The 20,236-nt window shown below is 43.8% G+C and overlaps 1 protein-coding gene across 3 annotated transcripts; it reads left to right on the forward strand.

Moving 5' to 3' along the window:
• Positions 1-174: 174 nt before the first annotated feature.
• smarca4a (SWI/SNF related BAF chromatin remodeling complex subunit ATPase 4a) lies at positions 175-15,598 on the forward strand. 3 transcript variants are annotated; one of them, XM_083977098.1, is made up of 34 exons: positions 175-348; positions 2,096-2,359; positions 2,671-2,803; positions 3,453-3,911; positions 4,121-4,219; positions 4,316-4,571; positions 5,571-5,697; positions 5,861-6,034; positions 6,320-6,493; positions 6,617-6,784; positions 6,879-6,929; positions 7,053-7,183; positions 7,409-7,469; positions 7,567-7,679; positions 7,868-8,015; positions 8,136-8,299; positions 8,403-8,469; positions 8,582-8,692; positions 8,800-9,042; positions 9,150-9,263; positions 9,580-9,687; positions 9,847-9,933; positions 10,024-10,070; positions 10,163-10,329; positions 10,467-10,630; positions 10,796-11,062; positions 12,137-12,214; positions 12,308-12,526; positions 13,060-13,322; positions 13,439-13,544; positions 13,650-13,751; positions 13,853-13,985; positions 14,077-14,216; positions 14,911-15,598. In XM_083977098.1, exons 2-34 carry the CDS (start codon positions 2,138-2,140, stop codon positions 14,941-14,943), a joined length of 4,929 nt encoding a protein of 1,642 aa, XP_083833224.1. In that variant the 5' UTR covers positions 175-348; positions 2,096-2,137; the 3' UTR covers positions 14,944-15,598. The 3 variants fall into 3 exon arrangements, with proteins under 3 accessions (XP_083833224.1, XP_083833226.1, XP_083833225.1); XM_083977100.1 differs by having other exon boundaries at positions 6,882-6,929; XM_083977099.1 differs by lacking the exon at positions 175-348 and adding an exon at positions 538-1,185.
• Positions 15,599-20,236: the final 4,638 nt, after the last annotated feature.

A 20,236-nucleotide genomic window follows, 5' to 3' on the forward strand; every position in this document is an offset into this window, starting at 1 on the left:
GTATTTAAGTATTTCCACATTCAGATACAGACGCAGTCAAATGATAATCCAGACAGTCTCCTTCACACACAACACTGTGTGTGTGTGCCTCCCATCCCCCACGCCGGCTCTCGCTCTTTCATTCCTGCCTGTAACTCGGAGCCTCACTGGGCATGCGGAGAGCGAGTGAAACGGTGGATGGGGGCGCTACAGAGTCGCACAGGCCGGTCCCTGCGATACAATCTGCCGAGAGAGGGGGGTGAAGGAAAAAAACCAACTGGGTAGGTCGGTCTTTGTTTCTGGCTAGGAGGAAAAAACCAAGAGACGTTGTAACCGGCGAGGACTCAAACATCACCTTTCGCCACTTGTGTAAGTCCAGTATCATTTTGTTACCGTATTATGGGACTTTCTCTGTGTTTTACGCCGCTGTTCGAAGAGAAACGAGCTTTTTTACGGGGTGGTTTTTGTTTGAGAAAAGGACGAGACCGACATTACAGTGCCGCTGCTGTGGCGCGACACTGTGCAATGAATGAAAATTGTTTTTGGAAATGAACTTAGAGCGGAGCACCGAGCCAGGGGTACGGGAGGCGCGATGGATCAATCAGCTCCAGCGACGGAGGATGCTCTCACCGGCGCATCTGGATAAACATCTCTCCAAACAAACAAATTTTCTCCCTAATTGGCCTGGGAGAGCATGGCCGGCTAGGCTAACCCGACTAGCTCGTTAGCACGCTAGCTCCCGTCCGCAGCGAGCTTATGTTGTTGAAGGCTTTTACCGAGCGGAGTAGACTGAGTCCAATGCTGCTGCTCTCTGTAGTTTTACTTTAAATTTAGATACATTTTACGGCAGAGCCATTCGTCCGGGCGAAGAGCCGCAAACTTGAGTTATTTGTGAGCGACGGGAAGTTTAAATATTTTGTATTAATTGACGCAATGTAACGTAAACTGTAAACCCCGGCTAGGCCTAGCTAACCGTAGCAAAGCTAGGCATGCTAATAATAGCTAACCCAACTGTTATTTGTTTGTAAACGTAAACATACAGAAAACAAAAGTGACACAAAGTTTTTTTTTTTTTAAACATTGATCAGCTGTTTTCCCATCGGTGTCCTCACTTGTTACATGTTAGCCCAGGTTGTAACCTGATCAGATGAGCTCCATCTACCAAGGTGTTTTTTGTTACCCATAGTGTGACCCGTGCAGTGACAGGTTAGTTGACCCAGTGTGTGTTTACATCTGGTACAACCGTTACACCGCCAAGTGACTCACTCTATGATAAAAGCCAACATCAGTGTTGATAATAGTCGTCCTCACGTTGTCTGTTACAATCTGAACCAACAAAGACTCAAGGTTTTTTACACTTTAAATCACATATGAACATTTTTCTCATATCTGTTCATCAGTTGAGATATGATTAGTTGTTGTTGTATTAGTTGTATACATGTGTCCGTTGTAATTCACACTGGCATTTGGTGTGTGTGGTTTGTACAATGTAAAGCAGCAAACACTGTATAAAAAAAAAACACAACAGCAGCATCACTTTCCCAGAATAATCTGAGAGTTACACACCCAACTGTTGAGTGCACAGCAAGTTTTTAGTGTTTTTATTATAAATCTGAAACAATTTTGATAACTGAAGAAGCTTTAAATCAGATATCAGGCAAAAAAGGTTGACAACCTATTTTTGTTTCTAGCCATGTATTGTGCCGATTTGCTTCCTGACTTATTTTTGAAATATATTTTTGCTTTTGGCAAAAAGAAGGCATCGTTGTGAGTTTGATAAATTAGACGGAGCCCTCTGTTGTAAAATGATTAGTCAAAAAATAATGGATGTTATTTAGGGATGAAAAGTAAAACTTTTATTGTAGTAAACTAGATCCAGGCCTCAGCAGATCACATCCATTCTTATCTTGTGATTTTCTGCTTAAAGAATCATGCTATGAGTCAACATGCCTTTCTTTATTTTGTTATCTTAAAACAAACAAATTGGACTGTGTTGTTTAGACTTCTTAAGACGCCAGAGAAATCTTTTGAAAGCGAATTTATAAACACACACTCGTCTGGTCAAACAAATATTCTGATCGCCTCCTAAATTCCCATTTTCCCTCTCACTGCACAGGGTCCTTGCTGCTGCCACACATTCCCAGTTTCCCCCTGAGAGATGTCCACTCCGGACCCCCCCATGGGAGGGACACCTCGGCCTGGACCCTCCCCAGGCCCAGGGCCATCTCCAGGAGGCATGATGGGTCCGAGCCCCGGTCCCTCACCAGGCTCGGCCCACAGCATGATGGGGCCCAGCCCGGGGCCTCCTGGCTCCGGACACCCCCACCCTCCACAGGGACCCTCAGGATATCCTCAGGACAACATGCACCAGATGCACAAAGTACAAACTTTTTATTTCTTTGTTTACCCTGCCTCAGTTAATTGAGTTCCCTCTCAGCAATTTAGCAATGTTACATGTTTTATTGTGATATTGATATTGAAGACACAGTAAATCAGCTGTTTGCTAATATTGTTATTATCTGTACTTAAGGTTTTAACTTTTGTTGACTGTGTCAATTTAACTTTCAGAGTTGACATGTTTGGACTCAGTTCATACATTAGACTTACAAAGTGTAGGTTTGAGTCAAATGTCTGAAACAAAATGGAAACAATCTTTGTTTTATTCATGATTTCTCTTCGTCTTTTCATCAGCCCATGGAAGCCATGCATGAGAAAGGAATGCCTGACGACCCTCGCTATGGGCAGATGAAGGGCATGGGTATGAGACCAGGGGGGCACAGTGGTATGGGACCCCCTCCAAGCCCCATGGACCAACATTCCCAAGGTAACACACGACACAGTATTGTGTTTTACATTGACTATGTTGTGAGTTCTCGTTGAACTGATAAAACATGTATAAATAAACACTGTAATTTCTCATGTAAATATTTTCGTGTTAGTTTGCCAGTGCGAATCCTCAGATAAAATAACGCGCTCACATATCAACTGACAATTAATCAAGAAATACTGAATTAAGGGGCATCTTTTGAACCAGAGGAACTCCATACAGGACAAGCTGATTTCTGTTGCATAGACGTGTATGAGGAACGAAGTTCAGGCTGGGTGTGTGTGTGGGAACTCATCCGTCCGGTTCCTCTTCTTGTGTTACTGCCTGTGGGCAGGCTGACAAAGGGGGCGGGGCTGAGGGGTTTTCCCTCCCAAACAACAACAGAGACAGCTGTACCTACAAACCGACACTGTCAGAGCACGGCAGCGTTAGAACACGGAGATCGTATAACCACATTGTGACATTTTGTGTCATTGTGTTTGGACTTGTAGATTAAATTAGGTCATAGTTTTTAGTGTCTCAAATATGAATGTGGGTAAATCTGGCTTAGATGTGTAAAAAAAAAAAAAATTCATTCACAGCAATGTGTAATTTTTTTATTTTTTTATTTAGCATACCCTTCATGCATCTGTTCTGTGTTCCTCAGGTTACCCCTCGCCATTAGGTGGCTCAGAGCACGCGCCCAGTCCTGTCCCAGCCAATGGCCCCCCCTCCGGCCCCATGATGCCTGGAGGACCTCCTGGTCCTGGTGCTGGCCCTATGGAGGGTGGCGGCGACCCGAGCCAGGGTATGGGTCAGCCTAACCGCGGTGGTCCCCAGGGTCCGGGAGGGCCAGGCGGCGCAGGGGGTGGACCTGGTGGTGCAGGTGGACCCACCCCTTTTAACCAGAACCAGCTGCACCAACTCAGGGCCCAGATTATGGCGTACAAGATGCTGGCACGCAGTCAGCCCCTCCCGGATCACCTGCAGATGGCCGTGCAGGGGAAAAGGCCCATGCCAGGGATGCAGCAACAGCCCATGCCCAACATGCCACCCTCTACAGGACCGGGAGGGGGACCCGGGGCTGGGCCGGGACCAGCTCAGGCCAACTACAACAGACCACACGGTGAGTTAAGGGATGCCTGTCTACTTTACTTTGATCATTTGTACCTCAAAATAATTATACTCGAGCTTGAAACAATGAAAACAGCATATTGGCTCAACAGAGACCCCTGGTGGCTGGAAAGGATTATTGTTTTCAGCTCTCCAGACGTTTACAAACTACAGGAAAAATGATACTGATTGTTAATTAATTCGGTTGTATTAATGTTCCAGGTATGGTTGGCCCTAATATGGTACCTCCTGGACCTGCAGGTGTGCCCCCAGGTATGCAAGGCCAGCCTACCAATGGACCCCCTAAACAATGGCCAGAAGGTAAAGGTGGTTCTTAAAATGCACCTCAGGCAGCAGCACCGTGTGTCTTCTGTGCACAAGCAGTAAAACTGATCTCTTCTAATTTCACGTCCCCAGGACCAATGGTGAACGCTGCTGCTCCATCCAACCCTCCCCAGAAGCTGATCCCACCTCAGCCCACCGGCAGACCCTCCCCTGCTCCTCCCTCCGTGCCCCCCGCCGCCTCCCCAGTAATGCCCCCTCAGACACAGTCCCCGGGACAGCCCGCCCAGCCTCCACCCATGATGCTGCACCAGAAACAGAACCGCATAACCCCCATTCAGAAACCCCGCGGGCTGGACCCAGTGGAGATCCTCCAGGAGAGAGAATACAGGTGAATTGAATTTTTCACTACGTCTTTTTAAAACTTTATGTGGATGATATGGTAGTATTTAATTTATTTTTTGTTTTCAGTCCTTGTGTTCACATACAGCATTTACATGTAGCATTGACCCCAGAGCATTGATAGTCTAAACTCGATAGGCCTTTAGATATGTGTTTATACAAATATGTACAGTTCAACAGGAGAGCACATAGAAAACAACATTAATCACAGTTATGTCATTTAAAATATAATCTCTGATCATTCACAATTAAATGTGTGATCTCTCAAAGCAGTTTGAGCTTGAGTTTGAAATGATCACACTTCATGATTCATATCGAGTCCTTTGACAAAGTAGTTGAACATCTTGAGCCTCTGAACAGACCGGGGGCCGGTGCCATCTCTTGATTCCCAAACATATTGTTGACCGAATGTTAGAAATGAGTTTGGAGACTGTGCAGCTACACACAGGAATGTACTGCAACAAATGAAAGGAAGCTTATTATAAACTAGTTCTACCAGTTACAGTACAGTAGGAAACAGCTGAAAACATTTTTATTTAAGCAGGCTTTTAGTTAATGTCTTAAATTGTTTTATTCATTGTATTTTTATGTTTTTACTGTTGTATTTTATTTAATTGTGAAGCACTTTGTGATTTTTATCTGTCAAAAGTGCTATATAAATAAACCTTACTTACTTACATAACAGCTATGTCTGACGAGCAGCTGTAGGGAATGATGCCAATCCATAACATAATCATATATACATCCTGTGAACTGAACAGATCAAAGACCCTGTGTCTGGGTTACTTCCTAAGAAAGATGACGTAGCACGGTTATTTACACACAAGGTTTGGACCATAGGAATATCATACCTAACAATATGACATGTAGTTCTTTTACTACCAGAAGTATCTTTGGATTCTTGAGAATCAGCGAGAATGGGGAAAAAAATAATGTTTGATTGTGAGTTTTTGGTCATTATAAAAATTTTCTCTAAATATTTCTTCAGGTTGCAGGCCCGTATTGCTCACCGCATCCAGGAGTTGGAGAATCTGCCTGGCTCTCTAGCTGGTGACCTGCGCACCAAGGCCAACATCGAGCTCAAGGCCCTGAGGCTGCTCAACTTCCAGAGACAGGTACATTTGTAAAAAAGTACAGACAGTCGTAGCATTTACCTGGCCTGTGCGTATTTAACAACATCATCTCCACTGTCAATGTGACACCGACATTACTTAAGCTTCCCCTTTAGTGGACCACAAAATAATGTTTTGTTGTTTTGTTTTGTTTTTGTGCCTGCAGCTGCGTCAAGAGGTGGTGGTTTGCATGCGGCGTGACACAGCTTTGGAAACGGCGCTTAACGCCAAGGCCTACAAGCGCAGCAAACGTCAGTCTCTACGTGAAGCCCGCATCACAGAGAAGCTGGAGAAACAGCAGAAGATCGAACAGGAGCGGAAACGTCGTCAGAAACACCAGGTACATGGGGGCTAAAAGGACTGAGGGGGGAGGACTAAAGGGTTTATAGCAGGTCAAGGAATTCAGTTGGATTTTATGTGTTGTTTGTTTATTGAACTGAATGAATAGAGTGTTTCTTATTTGTTTTGACTTGATGATTGGTTCTAAAAAAGAGTCATTCTACTTCAGGCAGCAAAACAAAGAGATTACTGCTCTTTAATAGAGAGAATAAAGAGTTTAAATACAGTTCACTTTACTGTCTTGCTTCAATAACAGCGGTGTATTTGTGTCATCTTCTGTCGACAGGAATACCTCAACAGCATCCTGCAGCACGCCAAGGACTTTAAGGAGTACCACCGCTCCATCACAGCGAAGATTCAGAAAGCCACCAAAGCTGTCGCCACCTACCATGCCAACACTGAGCGTGAGCAGAAGAAAGAGAACGAGCGCATTGAAAAGGAGAGAATGCGGAGGCTGATGGTGAGACTCAAATCTATCGTGGAGTCGGCCTGAATACAGTATCGGACGATGTTTTCTGTTAGATGTAGAGTTGTTTTATTAGTCCAGCTCCAGCATCCGACCTCTCTGTGATTACTGTTCCAGGCTGAAGATGAAGAGGGCTATCGTAAACTTATTGACCAGAAGAAAGACAAGCGTCTGGCCTACCTGCTGCAACAGACAGACGAGTACGTGGCCAACCTCACTGAGCTGGTGCGTGCCCACAAGGCCGCACAAGCTCTCAAAGAGAAGAAAAAGAAGAAGAAAAAGAAGGTAAATGCGTAGAATCGATCATTCCTGTGTCTTTTAGCACATACTACGTGCATTTGTTTTTTTACCCAAATTTTTAATATTGTCGTGTTTTCAGAAGCCAGAGCCTGCTGAGGGTGGTGCTGCTGCTCTGGGACCTGATGGAGAGGTGAGTTTAAGATTATAATTCATGACATTTCATTCAAATAAATATGTGAGAGTGTTCCTCTTTTAATGTACAGGAGTTTGTGTTTGTTTAGTTTTATTATATTTTTCTCATTTCCGCTCACAGCCTTTAGATGAGACCAGTCAGATGAGTGACCTGCTGGTGAAGGTCATCCATGTGGACAGTGGAAAGATCCTGACCGGGGTTGAGGCGCCTAAGGCTGGACAGCTGGAGGCCTGGCTCGAAATGAACCCAGGGTGAGCATCACGTCTGCCTATACACGGCGTTCGACAGGAGGAAGTGACACAATTGAAGTCCCACATCCATGCAGTGGATGTAGCACACTGAGAGTAGAGCTGAGAGTTGCACGGATTGAAATCAAAGTCATGTTGTAACAGATAGTGATTGTCCTTCAAAAGATTGAACCCTTAACTCTCTATAAATGTTTCTAACTCCGTCAAAAACATTTTGTCCCTCTGCAGATATGAAGTAGCACCACGTTCTGACAGCGAGGACAGCGGCTCAGAAGAAGAGGATGAGGAGGTACCAAACACAGTGACCTCCACATCAACACAAATTGTTCTCTGTAATTGTGTTGATGCACTGTCTCACCACCTCCCTTTTTTTTTTTTTTTATCAGGAGGAGGATGATGAGCAGCCGCATCCCTCTTCAGCTGTAACGGAGGAGAAGAAGAAGATTCCTGACCCCGACAGCGAAGAAGTATCTGAAGTAGATGTCGCGCACATCATCGAGTAAGAACCCGGTGTTGTCGGCTCTTTTCGTGCAATGTCAAGTATAAAAGTTGATACGGGGGGCAGTGATGTAGTCACACAGAGATACAGCTAGGGAAGTCGTTTTTACCTTTATGTTCCCTCTCCATGTCTTAGTTGGTTTTCATCCACGCTAAACCTCGCTGTATTTTTATCTGTCCCTTCACCAGACATGCTAAGCAGGACGTAGACGATGAGTACGGCAATGCAGCTTTCAACCGAGGCCTGCAGTCCTACTACGCTGTGGCTCACGCTGTCACCGAGAAGGTGGACAAACAGTCCACACTGCTGGTCAACGGGCAGCTCAAGCAATACCAGGTACACATGTGAAACCTGCCGACAAGAGTAGTGTAACTTTGTGAGTTTTTTTATGAGTAACTAGGGTCACATGGTTCAGTGATCTTTAGTGAACTGAAGCTGTGACTCTTCTCTGCGCAGATCAAAGGTCTGGAGTGGCTGGTGTCACTTTACAACAACAACTTGAATGGCATCTTGGCCGATGAGATGGGTCTAGGAAAAACCATCCAGACCATCGCCCTCATCACTTACCTCATGGAGTTAAAGCGCCTCAACGGGCCCTTCCTCATCATCGTACCTCTCTCGTGAGTCCCAGCTCGTCTTCCTCACTTCCTTTTGGTTCCGCTATGAAAACAGAGAGAAATTCTTAGCAACAAAATTCTCAACCAAAGTTGTTTTTGTTTTCAGAACTCTATCAAACTGGGTCTATGAGTTTGATAAGTGGGCGCCATCTGTCGTGAAGGTCTCCTACAAGGTCAGTAGACATTCTGCTTCTTTTTGTCAAGTCATTCCTAAACGATATAGTATATTATTATTATACACCGCTGTCGTTGAAACTAAATTGAACCAATGCGGTTAACTTCCAGGGGTCTCCAGCTGCTCGTCGTGCATTCGTTCCCATTTTGCGCAGCGGCAAGTTCAACGTGCTGCTCACCACATACGAGTACATTATCAAAGATAAACAAGTGCTAGCAAAGGTAAGGAGACGTCTCCAGGTGTGGTTCTCAGGTTCATTACAAAATACATGAATTCATGCATCGGTGTGTTTTGTCGTGACATTTCTCTTTCTAATTTGTCCCAAAAGCTCCGCTGGAAGTACATGATCGTGGACGAGGGTCACCGCATGAAGAACCACCACTGTAAGCTGACCCAGGTCTTGAACACGCACTACCTGGCCCCACGGCGTGTGCTGCTCACAGGCACTCCGCTGCAGAACAAGCTGCCCGAGCTCTGGGCCCTGCTCAACTTCCTCCTGCCCACTATCTTCAAGAGCTGCACCACCTTCGAGCAGTGGTTCAACGCCCCCTTCGCAATGACGGGAGAAAAGGTGACAGACTTTAAGTGTATTCTCGAATAGATATCCGCTTAACACGAGCTGCTATAAAATGAGATGTTGAACTCATCCTCGTGTCTTTTTTAATTTTCTTGCTCCAGGTCGACCTGAATGAAGAAGAGACCATCCTGATCATTCGACGTTTACACAAGGTGCTGCGACCTTTCTTACTGCGCAGACTCAAGAAAGAAGTGGAGGCTCAGCTGCCAGAGAAGGTCAGATTGCAATCACATTTTTTAAACTTTCTCCTCTTAATTGAGTTAGTGATTCTTATGATTTACTTACAGTTGTTAATTGTAAAAAAGTATACTCTAGAAATTGTAAAAAAAAAAAAAAAAAAATCATACAATTTAATCGTCCGTGTTGTTCTTAAATTTGTAATTGTTTTTCACTGAGCAATCTATCAAAAACAAATTTGACTGTGACAAAGAGTCCTTAACATAGATGTAGTTTAAAAACAACAACAGACCATGTCATGTATATTATATGTATGTAACCTGGTGTTTTTTTTTCCTATTTGTTGTTTTGTAGGTGGAGTATGTGATCAAGTGCGACATGTCGGCCCTGCAGAGAGTTCTGTACAGGCACATGCAGGCCAAGGGAGTCCTGCTCACAGATGGCTCAGAAAAAGACAAGAAGGTACGGAGGACAAGATGGCATCTTTGAATTTCTTGAGCGAAGCTTTAGTTTGTGGACATGTGAGGTCCGGTACAGTGATTTGTTATTTTACAGCTCAAAAACAAGTGTAAACTAACAGGTGTATTTTCTCTTGTGCTGTTTTCCTTCTACATCTTCCAGGGTAAAGGAGGCACGAAGACCCTGATGAACACTATCATGCAACTGCGAAAGATTTGCAACCACCCCTACATGTTCCAGCACATTGAGGTACCAGACACACACCTAGTGTTTACGAACTGAAAATTAATGCAGAATTCAGAGCAAAATTGATTAACTTTTTTTTTTTTTGTCTTACAGGAATCTTTCTCTGAGCATCTCGGTTATTCTGGTGGAATCGTGAGTGGGTACGTAAAGTTTGAACCCGTGTTTGTACGGCTCATGTGTGTCCTGAGCAGCTGCGATGTGTTACTGACTCCGACTCCCTCTGTGTGTCCAGCCCCGACCTGTACCGCTCCTCTGGGAAGTTTGAGCTGCTAGATCGTATCCTGCCCAAGCTGAGGGCCACCGGCCACAAAGTGCTGCTCTTCTGTCAAATGACCACACTCATGACCATCATGGAGGACTACTTTGCATACCGCAGCTTCAAGTACCTGCGTCTGGACGGTGAGAGGCCTTTCTCTTACAAATCCTCTCACAATTCTTTTTACACAATTTCCCGACATGAAAAGAAACTATTTTGACTATTTCTGATCATATGGAACAACTTTGTTTTAACACTTTAATCTCCTCCCCTCCATCAGGAACCACCAAGGCAGAGGACCGTGGCATGCTGCTGAAGACCTTCAATGACCCAGCATCTGAGTACTTTGTGTTCCTGCTCAGTACCAGGGCAGGAGGCCTGGGCCTCAACCTGCAGTCCGCTGACACTGTCATCATATTTGACAGTGACTGGAATCCACATCAGGTACTTTAGAGCAAATATATCTCAGGATTACTACAGGTGTCAGTTATTACAGCAAAGGACTAATTGAATGTAAAATCCAACCAACAACTAATAAATGTAGTTTCTATACATGACCACATACACGATCTCTCCACCTAAACCGATCTCATGTGTTTCCTTCTCCAGGACTTGCAGGCCCAGGACAGAGCCCACCGTATCGGTCAGCAGAACGAGGTGCGCGTGCTCCGCCTGTGCACCGTCAACAGCGTGGAGGAGAAGATCCTGGCTGCGGCCAAGTACAAACTGAACGTGGACCAGAAGGTCATCCAGGCTGGCATGTTCGACCAGAAGTCCTCAGGCTTTGAACGTCGGGCCTTCTTACAGGCCATTCTGGAGCACGAGGAACAGGACGAGGTCGGGGCTCGAGGAGGCTGCCGCTCTAGGGGGGCGTGGGTGGGTGTGATCTGAACCTGTTCCAACATCGCCCACCCACCCACATCCGCCTATGCGCTGCCTTACCTCTTCATTCTCTCCTTTTTTTCTCCTCCTCTGTCTCTTTTCCTTACTTCCCTGTTTCTCAGGATTTGAGCTTTCATCAATCCAGACTTCTCCCTTTCTCCCTTATGTATTTCTGCTTCTGCACAAACCTTTAATGGTTAATATGACACTTTATCTCTTATACTAATACACATGGTTCTCCCTTATATTCCCCCTTTTTTTTCTCCTTTTTCTGCTGATAGCTTTTTTCAAAAATCCCTTGCTTTTAGATTTTTTGTCTTGAGTTTAAATGCATTTCTGGTGATGAGTTCAACAGATGAATATTGTAAGCTGTAAAGAGCTAAGTGATGTGAATGCTCATATGAAGGCCACATATTCTTTTGTAGGGATGCACCGAAATGAAAATTCTTGGCCGAAACCGAAAACCGAAAATGAGGAAACACCGAAAGAAATTATTATGTCAATTATTAGGACCATAACATTTATGGCTACGATGTGTAGGGCTGTCAAACGATTAAAATTTTTAATCGTGATTAATCTAAAAATTTCCTGAGTTAATCGCAATTAATCACATCTTTTTCTTTTTTGCTTGAAATAACAGCAATATGAATGGAAAGCATAAGAAACATCCAGATCTGGACGTTTCTTATGCTTTCCATTCATGGTATTTAAAAATCAGCTGTCAGAGAGAGAGCAGCCTCGATTGGTGATAAGAACAAGTTCTCTAGTGTAGAACATGAGGAGGAAGGAACACTATAAGACGGCGGCACCTTGGATGTGGGAATAAAACATGCTGGCTCTTATCCCGTTTCCCGAGCTCACGTCTGCTCACGTCATCACAAAAAAATGACCGAAACCGAAAATGCACTTTCGGGTCATTTTCGGGCCGAAGATTTTCAGTGGCCGAATTTTCGGTGCATCCCTATTCTTTTGTATAAATGACTCATTAGGTCAGAGACTTGGCTCTGAGGTGCCACATAAATCTGCTGTTAGCCTCTACTCATTCACACTGTTTTCCTTTGTCCGTAGGAGGAGGACGAGGTGCCCGATGATGAGACTGTCAACCAGATGATTGCCAGAAGTGAAGAGGAGTTTGAGCAGTTCATGGTTAGTCTCATTTCCTTTGCAGTTATTGGATCATTTGTAATCTCACAGTCTGAATCCACTAACTTTCTGCTGTGTTCTATTGTATTATTCCAGCGCATGGATCTTGACAGACGCCGTGAGGAAGCCCGCAACCCGAAGAGGAAACCTCGTCTGATGGAGGAGGACGATATGCCAGCCTGGATTTTGAAAGACGACGCTGAGGTCGAGAGGCTAACTTGTGAGGAAGAGGAGGAGAAGATGTTTGGCAGAGGGTCCCGCCAGCGGAAGGAGGTCGACTACAGTGACTCGCTCACTGAGAAACAGTGGCTCAAGGTGAGATGTTATTCTGTTTATATTTTTTTTTATCTACGAGGGAAACAGTGTTTAAAGGGATAGTTCAACATTTTGGCAAATTGGCCCATTGCCATAATCCCTATAGTTTTAGGATTAGGTTCGTTACCTTTAATTGTCGGCGCAAGCTATTTTTAGAGCAGTGGAGCAGAGCCGCGAGCTGCTCAGAGCTACGCTACGGAGGCTCATGGGATTTTGGAAAACAACTCTGTCTCATAACGTTCCGTTATTATCTCATAGCGTGGTGAATGTGCAGGTCGCAACTTGTCCACCAGAACATTTTGTATTTGATGAGGGAAACCAAGAAATCTCATTAGCCTCCGTAGCGTAGCTCTGAGCAGCTTGCGGCTCTGCTCCGCCGCTCTAAAAATTGCTTGCACTGACAAATAAAGGTAACGGACCTACTCCTAAAACTATAGGGATTATGGCAATGGGCCAATTTGCCAAAATGTTATACTATCCCTTAAGACCACAGTAACTATCAATAGTTTTGACCTGGTTCCTCCTCACCACAGGCCATTGAAGAGGGAAACCTAGAGGACATCGAGGAGGAAGTGCGTCATAAAAAGACCACCAGAAAGCGCAAGAGAGACCGCGACCATGACGGTGGCCCGGCCACACCCAGCTCCAGCAGCGGTCGGGGGCGGGACAAGGACGAGGAGGTGAAGAAAGCAAAGAAACGCGGCCGCCCACCTGCTGAGAAACTGTCCCCCAACCCCGCGTCCCTCACAAAGAAGATGAAGAAGACCGTTGATGCCGTCATCAAATATAAGGACGGGTGAGAACATCACTGCATCACTGGAGACAGACTGTTAGCAGAGCTTGGAGTGCTAAGTTAAGGGCATTGACTCAACAGTGATGTATACTGAGACCACCGTTTCCTTCTCTCCGCAGTAACGGGCGACAGCTGAGCGAAGTCTTCATCCAGCTGCCGTCTCGCAAAGAGCTGCCTGAGTACTATGAGCTCATCCGCAAACCTGTGGACTTCAGGAAAATCAAGGTATGGTGAAGAGAGAGACGACTGTCCACTTGTTCTTTTATGCTTTTATCTTTTTCTCCACTGTGTGTTTCACTGCTGCTTCCTCTTGTTGCCTCTGTCCACCAGGAGAGGATCCGGAGCCATAAGTACCGCAGCCTGAACGACCTGGAGAAAGATGTGATGCTGCTGTGTCAAAATGCCCAGACTTTCAACCTGGAGGGGTCTCTGGTGAGTTCAGCCTTCAGCACTCTCACAACTTCATCTCACATTCACCATCATTTACAGGAAGTCAGTGAGAACTCCCTAACTCGGTCTCTCTCTGTTGTTAGATCTACGAGGACTCCATCGTCCTGCAGTCCGTCTTCACCAGCGTGAGGCAGAAGATCGAGAAGGAGGACGAGAGCGAAGGAGAGGACAGTGAGGAAGAGGAGGAGGAGATAGACGAAGGCTCCGAGTCTGAATGTGAGTATCAGTGGTTTAACTCTCAGGACCGAAGCTTGTGCAACACCGACAGGAGCCCACGCTAACGTTTGACGTCCTGTGTTTCCTGCAGCCCGCTCAGTGAAGGTGAAGATTAAGCTGAGCCGGAAAGAAAAGGGGGATCGAGGAGGAAAAGGGCAACGACGGAGAGGCCGCGTCGCCAGAGCTAAACCCGTGGTGAGCGACGACGACAGTGAGGAGGAACAGGAAGAGGTGAGAGACGTTCACTCAACACAACAAAGATCCAACATTTTACTGTAGAAACTGTCCCTTTACTAAAATACTGTAACTAAAATCATCACCTTTAGCCCATTTCAGTAGAATTTGTTAAGAACAATGAGTGAGAATCTAATTGAAGAGTTACACAATTAGTTTATTTATCATTTAGTGCATCAGCAATGTTGATAAATGATTAATGGCCTCAGGCTGATAACAGTTTTGGCAAATTAAATCTCCCTGTTTTGAACTTTTGGGTCAGACAAAATAAGAAATAGGAAATTAACACACATTATAATTAGGTTAATTTAAACGATAAAAAGTCAGTCGACAATGAAAACGAAATCAGCCTTCTGTGTCTTTTTTTTCCAAAATGAATATTACAATGTTCAGCCTGATTGGATTTGATTTGGTTGTGTCTGTATTTTTTTGCCAGTTAATTTTTGAAGTCATTTTTCTAGACAAAAAACACTTTGCCAGTGTCTCATAGTTTTGAGCTGTGAAAGAAAATGGAAAATGTAACTCATTTTATAGACCTGATGATTCATTGAGAAAATAATCCATGATATAATGATAATAGTCAGTGCCTTCATCTTGATTAAGTTTTCACTTCAGAAGTCAAAGTTTTAATTTCACATGCACCTGGAGGATTTGACACTAACAAACATAAATCTGCTGTGGTGTTTTTCAGGAGCGTTCGGCCAGTGGCAGCGAGGAGGACTGAAGTGAACCACTCCTGATTGGACCAACGGCCCACTGAGCCCCTTACTGGACTTTATATATTTTACTTAGATACAGCAGGGAGACAGTCAGTGGAAAAGGCCTAGTTTTACCTAGATGAGCTGATTTTTAGTGAGACAATTGTATTCTCATTAAAGTATACCATTAATTAAAAACCAATAAAAAAAAACTAAAATATTAAAGATATGAACCATCCACTTCCATATTTAAACCATTTTCCCAGTATGAGTAGTAGTGTCTCTTTGCCTTTTTGATTTCTCCTGTAAGTGGAAAATTGACAGAGTCTGAATATATAGACTGATCGTGGGCCATTAAGACAGCAAACTGTTTTTTTTTAAATGGTATTAATTTTGTCGTCTTTTACTTTGAGACAAAGCGTACATGTGAACCAGGAGTCACTGCGTTCTCCCCCCGAGTCCCTTTTTGAATGCATGTCGTGCGTGTCTGTGGAAATGCACCTGGATGTGTCTTCGCTATTATCTCTGTGTTTAATTTAAGACTACAAGCGGGATCACGGTACATCCCACCCTGCAGCCCCTCCCTCTCAGGTTGTGTATGTAAATGGGGGAGGGAAGGATAGGACCATTTTCTCGTGTCGGTGTCACTGGATTCCAAAAAGTACAATAAAGGCATCTCATAATTAATCTGCTGTCTCCGCTGTTTATGTCCAACGTAAACATGGACACTGTCACTAACTGCACTCGTCCCATGTGGACACTAGATGGCCTGTGAGAACTGACAGCTGCACCCTCCACTGTCCTCGGGCACAAGTGACTGAGCTGCAACTCGCTTCTTAAAATAAGCTTCAGTAATTTTCTAAATATTATTCTTCATCTTGAATGTGTTTTACGAAGTGGTCTTTCAAATCATATCAACTATAACTAGAATGCCGTTAGGGTTGTACACAGTAGAAATCCATGTTACACTCCTGAGTCATTAGGCTTCATTTGAAAATGGTGTTTTATAAACAAAAGGCATCACCCTCTTTTTCCATTAACTTTTAAGCATAACATGAAATGATGAGATCAAACTGGCAGCCTCACTGTTCTAAAGCACCTTTCATTTGTCAGTGTTCAGAACGAGGTTCCCAGCCGCCACGTTTCACCAGCACCTCTATGGACGTCCAATGGCAGCACAGTAACAGCTGGTCTGATTGGCCTCCAGCAGTCACACAGTAAACTGTAGACAGGGTTAAGTTGATGATTAAACTTGGTCTCCTATGTTTTCCTCTGACTGAAAGCTTTCCTAAAGCTCCCTTCAAAATAAAATGCTTTGGATTAAATAAGAGACTGTCATCAGTACTGTTTAAGAATTAACATGAGAAATGTTGACATATCCACATTCTCTAATTTTGCCTTATTTCATGTTTATATGAGCTCCTAGCAGAATTTAATGGCACTGAATGTGGCCCTGAGACCACCACTCCAGACATATTCAACTATGAATAGAGCTTTACAGGAGATGAAAGTAGTGTCTCTACAATCTCTCATCAACTTGAGAGTGTAAGAGCTGTCACTGTAAGGACGTCAAGAAAAAGACAGAATTTGGCACTGCTGTAAATATAAAGCCTGGAAGAGACTGACTCGAAAACCTGAGTGGGAGATCTATGAGTGGAGAGACAGCGCAGACATCAACAGTCACTGCTCTGACATCTCAGCTACAGTCTGTCAGGAGCCTGGATCAGCTGGAAGATACTGCACAGACCAACGTTGAGCTTTGTGGCCACCAGATTGCAGACTGCACGTGAGCACTCAGTGTGAGGCTGGTAGGAGCGTCAGTAGAGAGACCTTTCTGCAGCAGGTCCAGAACCCAAATACAGAGAAGCTGCAGCATCTGCTAGAAAACCTGCTGCGTGGGAGCAGATTCATTTTCACACTGAGATGATTCAATGTAGCAAAACAATGAAAACATTTTTTCCTCAGTATTGGATGAAGACTTGTGAGTGTGAGTGCTGTATTCTTACTGGACGTCTGATCTTTCTCCGTGACCCTGACACGCCCACATCCTGCTTTCTCTCACTCATGCCCCGACACCTATACAAACACAACGACTTATATCTGCCATCAATCTGCTGTGTGGGCGGTGGCCAAGCTTCGGAGGATCATCCAACCCAGCACCATCCTCCCTGCAGACACACTGGGCCAGACCAGTGTGTGTTTGTACAGTTGTGGCTGTCATTTTTGTCAGTTTCACCTATAAATATTGTGTATTTTACATTTCTACCAGTCACATATTTGTACTTTTCTAACATAACCTTTACTTCATGATAGAAACTAACAACCATTTCCCCCCTTCTCGTCAGTCTTATCTTCTTTTACAGGGCCGAGGTGACGACTGCATCTGTAACATTTCCCAAGAAAGAGGTGATTCACTGAGCTGTAATGATGGCCAGACAATCCAGAAATGTGTCCCAGTGCTGGTAGGCGGCATTTTCAGAGCATGATGGATGGTAGATAGACCTCTGATGAGTCTGTTGGAATCAAGACTACCTCACTCCCAGAAAAAAATAACAAAAACAAGTTCCCCCAGCCTGGACGTCCTGTGTTTGGTGAACGGAAGCCAACAACATGCTTTACTGCATCTGGAGGAACCTGATTTGACCTTCAGACAGTTTATGTGTGGTAGCCAAGGCAAGTGTTTTGTCAGGAGAAGCTGTGAGTGAGTGTGAGTAGGGTTGTGGGGGGGGTGGAAGCATACTGGAAGAACCAGAAAGTGTTTACATAGGCGGTTGCAATGTGGGAAGGCTGTTTGGATTGAAAGAGAGAAACCCAGTCAGTTATAGTAAAGGGGTGTGTTCTGTGCTCTGAATAAAAGAAAGTTAACTTCACCTGCAAATCTAGTTTCTGCTCCTGCTGTCTCTGTCGGGAGTTTCTATTTCTCTGCAGTTTGACCTATCTGTTCAATCAGCAATTCATAACAGGGTGAGAGGGGGGAGGAGGGGGTCGCGCGGTGATCAGAGAACATCTCATGGGGAAGTCGGGCACAGTTTAGAAAAAAGTTTTCATGCCCAAAGGACCCAGTTTTAGACAGAGGCCTGAAAATTCCTTGTCAGTTCTTATTAATGGCTGACGTACAGTGGGTTAGAGGTGGGCGGGTTCACCCTCTGGTAGAGGCCGGCGACATTGGACACTGATGTGTGACATGTACATGAAACTACTTTGGTGTTAAAATAGATTGTGTCCTGTGTTACTTATATTGTGTTGATAAAAGTAACAAGTAGCCTAACTGAGGATGACTTTACAGGTGCTGTATTTAAATACTTTTAGCAATTAAATCTGCAACAATATTTGATAGGCTGGTCATGTATATATATAGTCTTATAATGTGAATAATTATTGAATAAAATACAGCACTTTATTTCACTTCTTCAATGAAATGTTGAGCAGAGCTAGGAAGTAGCAAGCAAAGTACCTCAAAATAGGACAATATATGAATAAATATACTCATACTGATATGTACTGTCTGATGTACTTAGAGATCTAGTTGGGATTTTATGTCAAGAGGAATGATAATTGTACAAAATACACAAAGCTATTAAACATTGAAGCTGTTTTTCTCAGACAAAATACTCTCCACATGTTTATGAAACATTTTTTTCAGGTATTTCACAGAAAAAAAAAGCAGAAATTGGGGTAAAAAAAATTCCCGAAAATAAAAAGGGGCAACAGAATAAAAATGAAGATTTTTTTTTAATGAGTTTTAATACAGTCAGGTAATGTAATATAGATTCACTGATCAGGCACATGTAAGGAAAACATTTCCTAAAGAAAACATTTTTTCATGTTGATGCTCTCAGTGCTGTTTACTGGGTTTTACTTGTAACCCACTTTGTCTCTGTGTCTTCCATCTCCTCTGGAACTGGACGCATGACTGGCAGGGGTGCGGCGGCGGCGGCCTTGGCCTGGTGGAGCAGGTCTTGAGCTCTCAGGTGTAGAAACAGGTGAACACACTCTGTAATTACTGTGTCTGTGAACCTCAGAGATACTAACACACTCTTACACTCAGACCCCGTGTTTAGTTTCCACCGTGACGACCCCTCACGTGTACAGTTCAGCTAAGGAGAGACTTATGCGTGTTTCGTTGAAATTTGCGCCCATTTATCGGCCTGCCACTGAAGGTCACACATGATAATATGGACTTGGTCAATACAGGCTATAGAGGGGAGTTCACTTATCTGGATGTATAATTGTGATGGTAACTGGGTCAAAGTATTTACTTTTCACTATCGCAAATCTGTGTTTTTTACAGACATGTGTTGATGCTCTATACTCTGCACAACATCCGGATTATTGAACTGTTTTCAATAACTAACAGTCTGTTGTATCATGGTATTGATGCTATGCTGGCTACTCAGTTCAAGGCTGCTGTTTTTAAGGTTTATCTCTTTTCATGCACTTTATCTCCACCTCTGATGTAAATCTCATTGTAAACTATCTGATGGACTCACAGGAGACTTTGAACCTCAAATAACATGAATGTTTTTTATGAGAGGTAACAAACCTCTAACAGGAAAAGGTGACATGAAGATAAAAGCTGTAGTTATTACTTTACAACCTGTTTGGATTTTATTAGGTTTTATTTTTAGTTTCACTCACAGGCCATGTAGGCTATATACCGTTGTACAGTTCACATATATTTTCATAATTTAGTCACGTAAAATGGACATGAAAGGTGTGAAAGGAAACACTAGTGTGATAATAACTTGTAAGGACTTGTTTGTGTTGACCAAGTTAGTGGGTTTTATCTAAATATTGAACGTCCACTGGAGCAGGCCAGCTGCCAGTCTTATGGACCATCACCAGCCACATCTGGGGGACAAACTGTGGACTTCAAACCAGCTGAGTGGGGACATCTTGTTTACCTGAGGGAGCAGTTGGTTTTATAACAGTTAAATTCAACATGAGACAAACTGGTTGTTTTAATAAGGGGTCAAGTTGAGGTTAGAGTGTCATCATTAAAGTGGAGAGAGGGGGTGGAGCGTAGGTGACCACAGCCTCAAAGGACCCACACAGTTTTCATAGTATTGGATTTTCTGTTCTAGATATTTGTGTTTGTGCTGAACCATCTCTGTAAATGGGTCATGTATAGAGATTTGTTAAACTAGTGTTAAGTTTTGATCTTTGATCTTAATTGGCACTATGTAGGCTTTTAAATTTAAAAAAAAAGGTGGTGCTCCTACTAGTGGTGCAATAAAAAAAACAGACATTTTGCAAGTAAAGTATAATTCTGTGAATAAAAAGAAGAAATATTTCAAGAAAATTTAACATTTTGAAATA

This window comes from Trachurus trachurus (genome assembly GCF_905171665.1).
Source record: "Trachurus trachurus genome assembly, chromosome: 8".
NCBI lineage: Eukaryota > Metazoa > Chordata > Actinopteri > Carangiformes > Carangidae > Trachurus > Trachurus trachurus.

Coding starts and splice junctions, on each gene's coding strand:
- smarca4a (XM_083977098.1), top strand. CDS start 2,138: ATGTCCACTCCGGACCCCCCCATGGGAGGGACACCTCGGCCTGGACCC. Junction 4,220..4,315: donor CCCTAAACAATGGCCAGAAG/GTAAAGGTGGTT, acceptor TCACGTCCCCAG/GACCAATGGTGAACGCTGCT. Junction 5,698..5,860: donor TGCTCAACTTCCAGAGACAG/GTACATTTGTAA, acceptor TTGTGCCTGCAG/CTGCGTCAAGAGGTGGTGGT.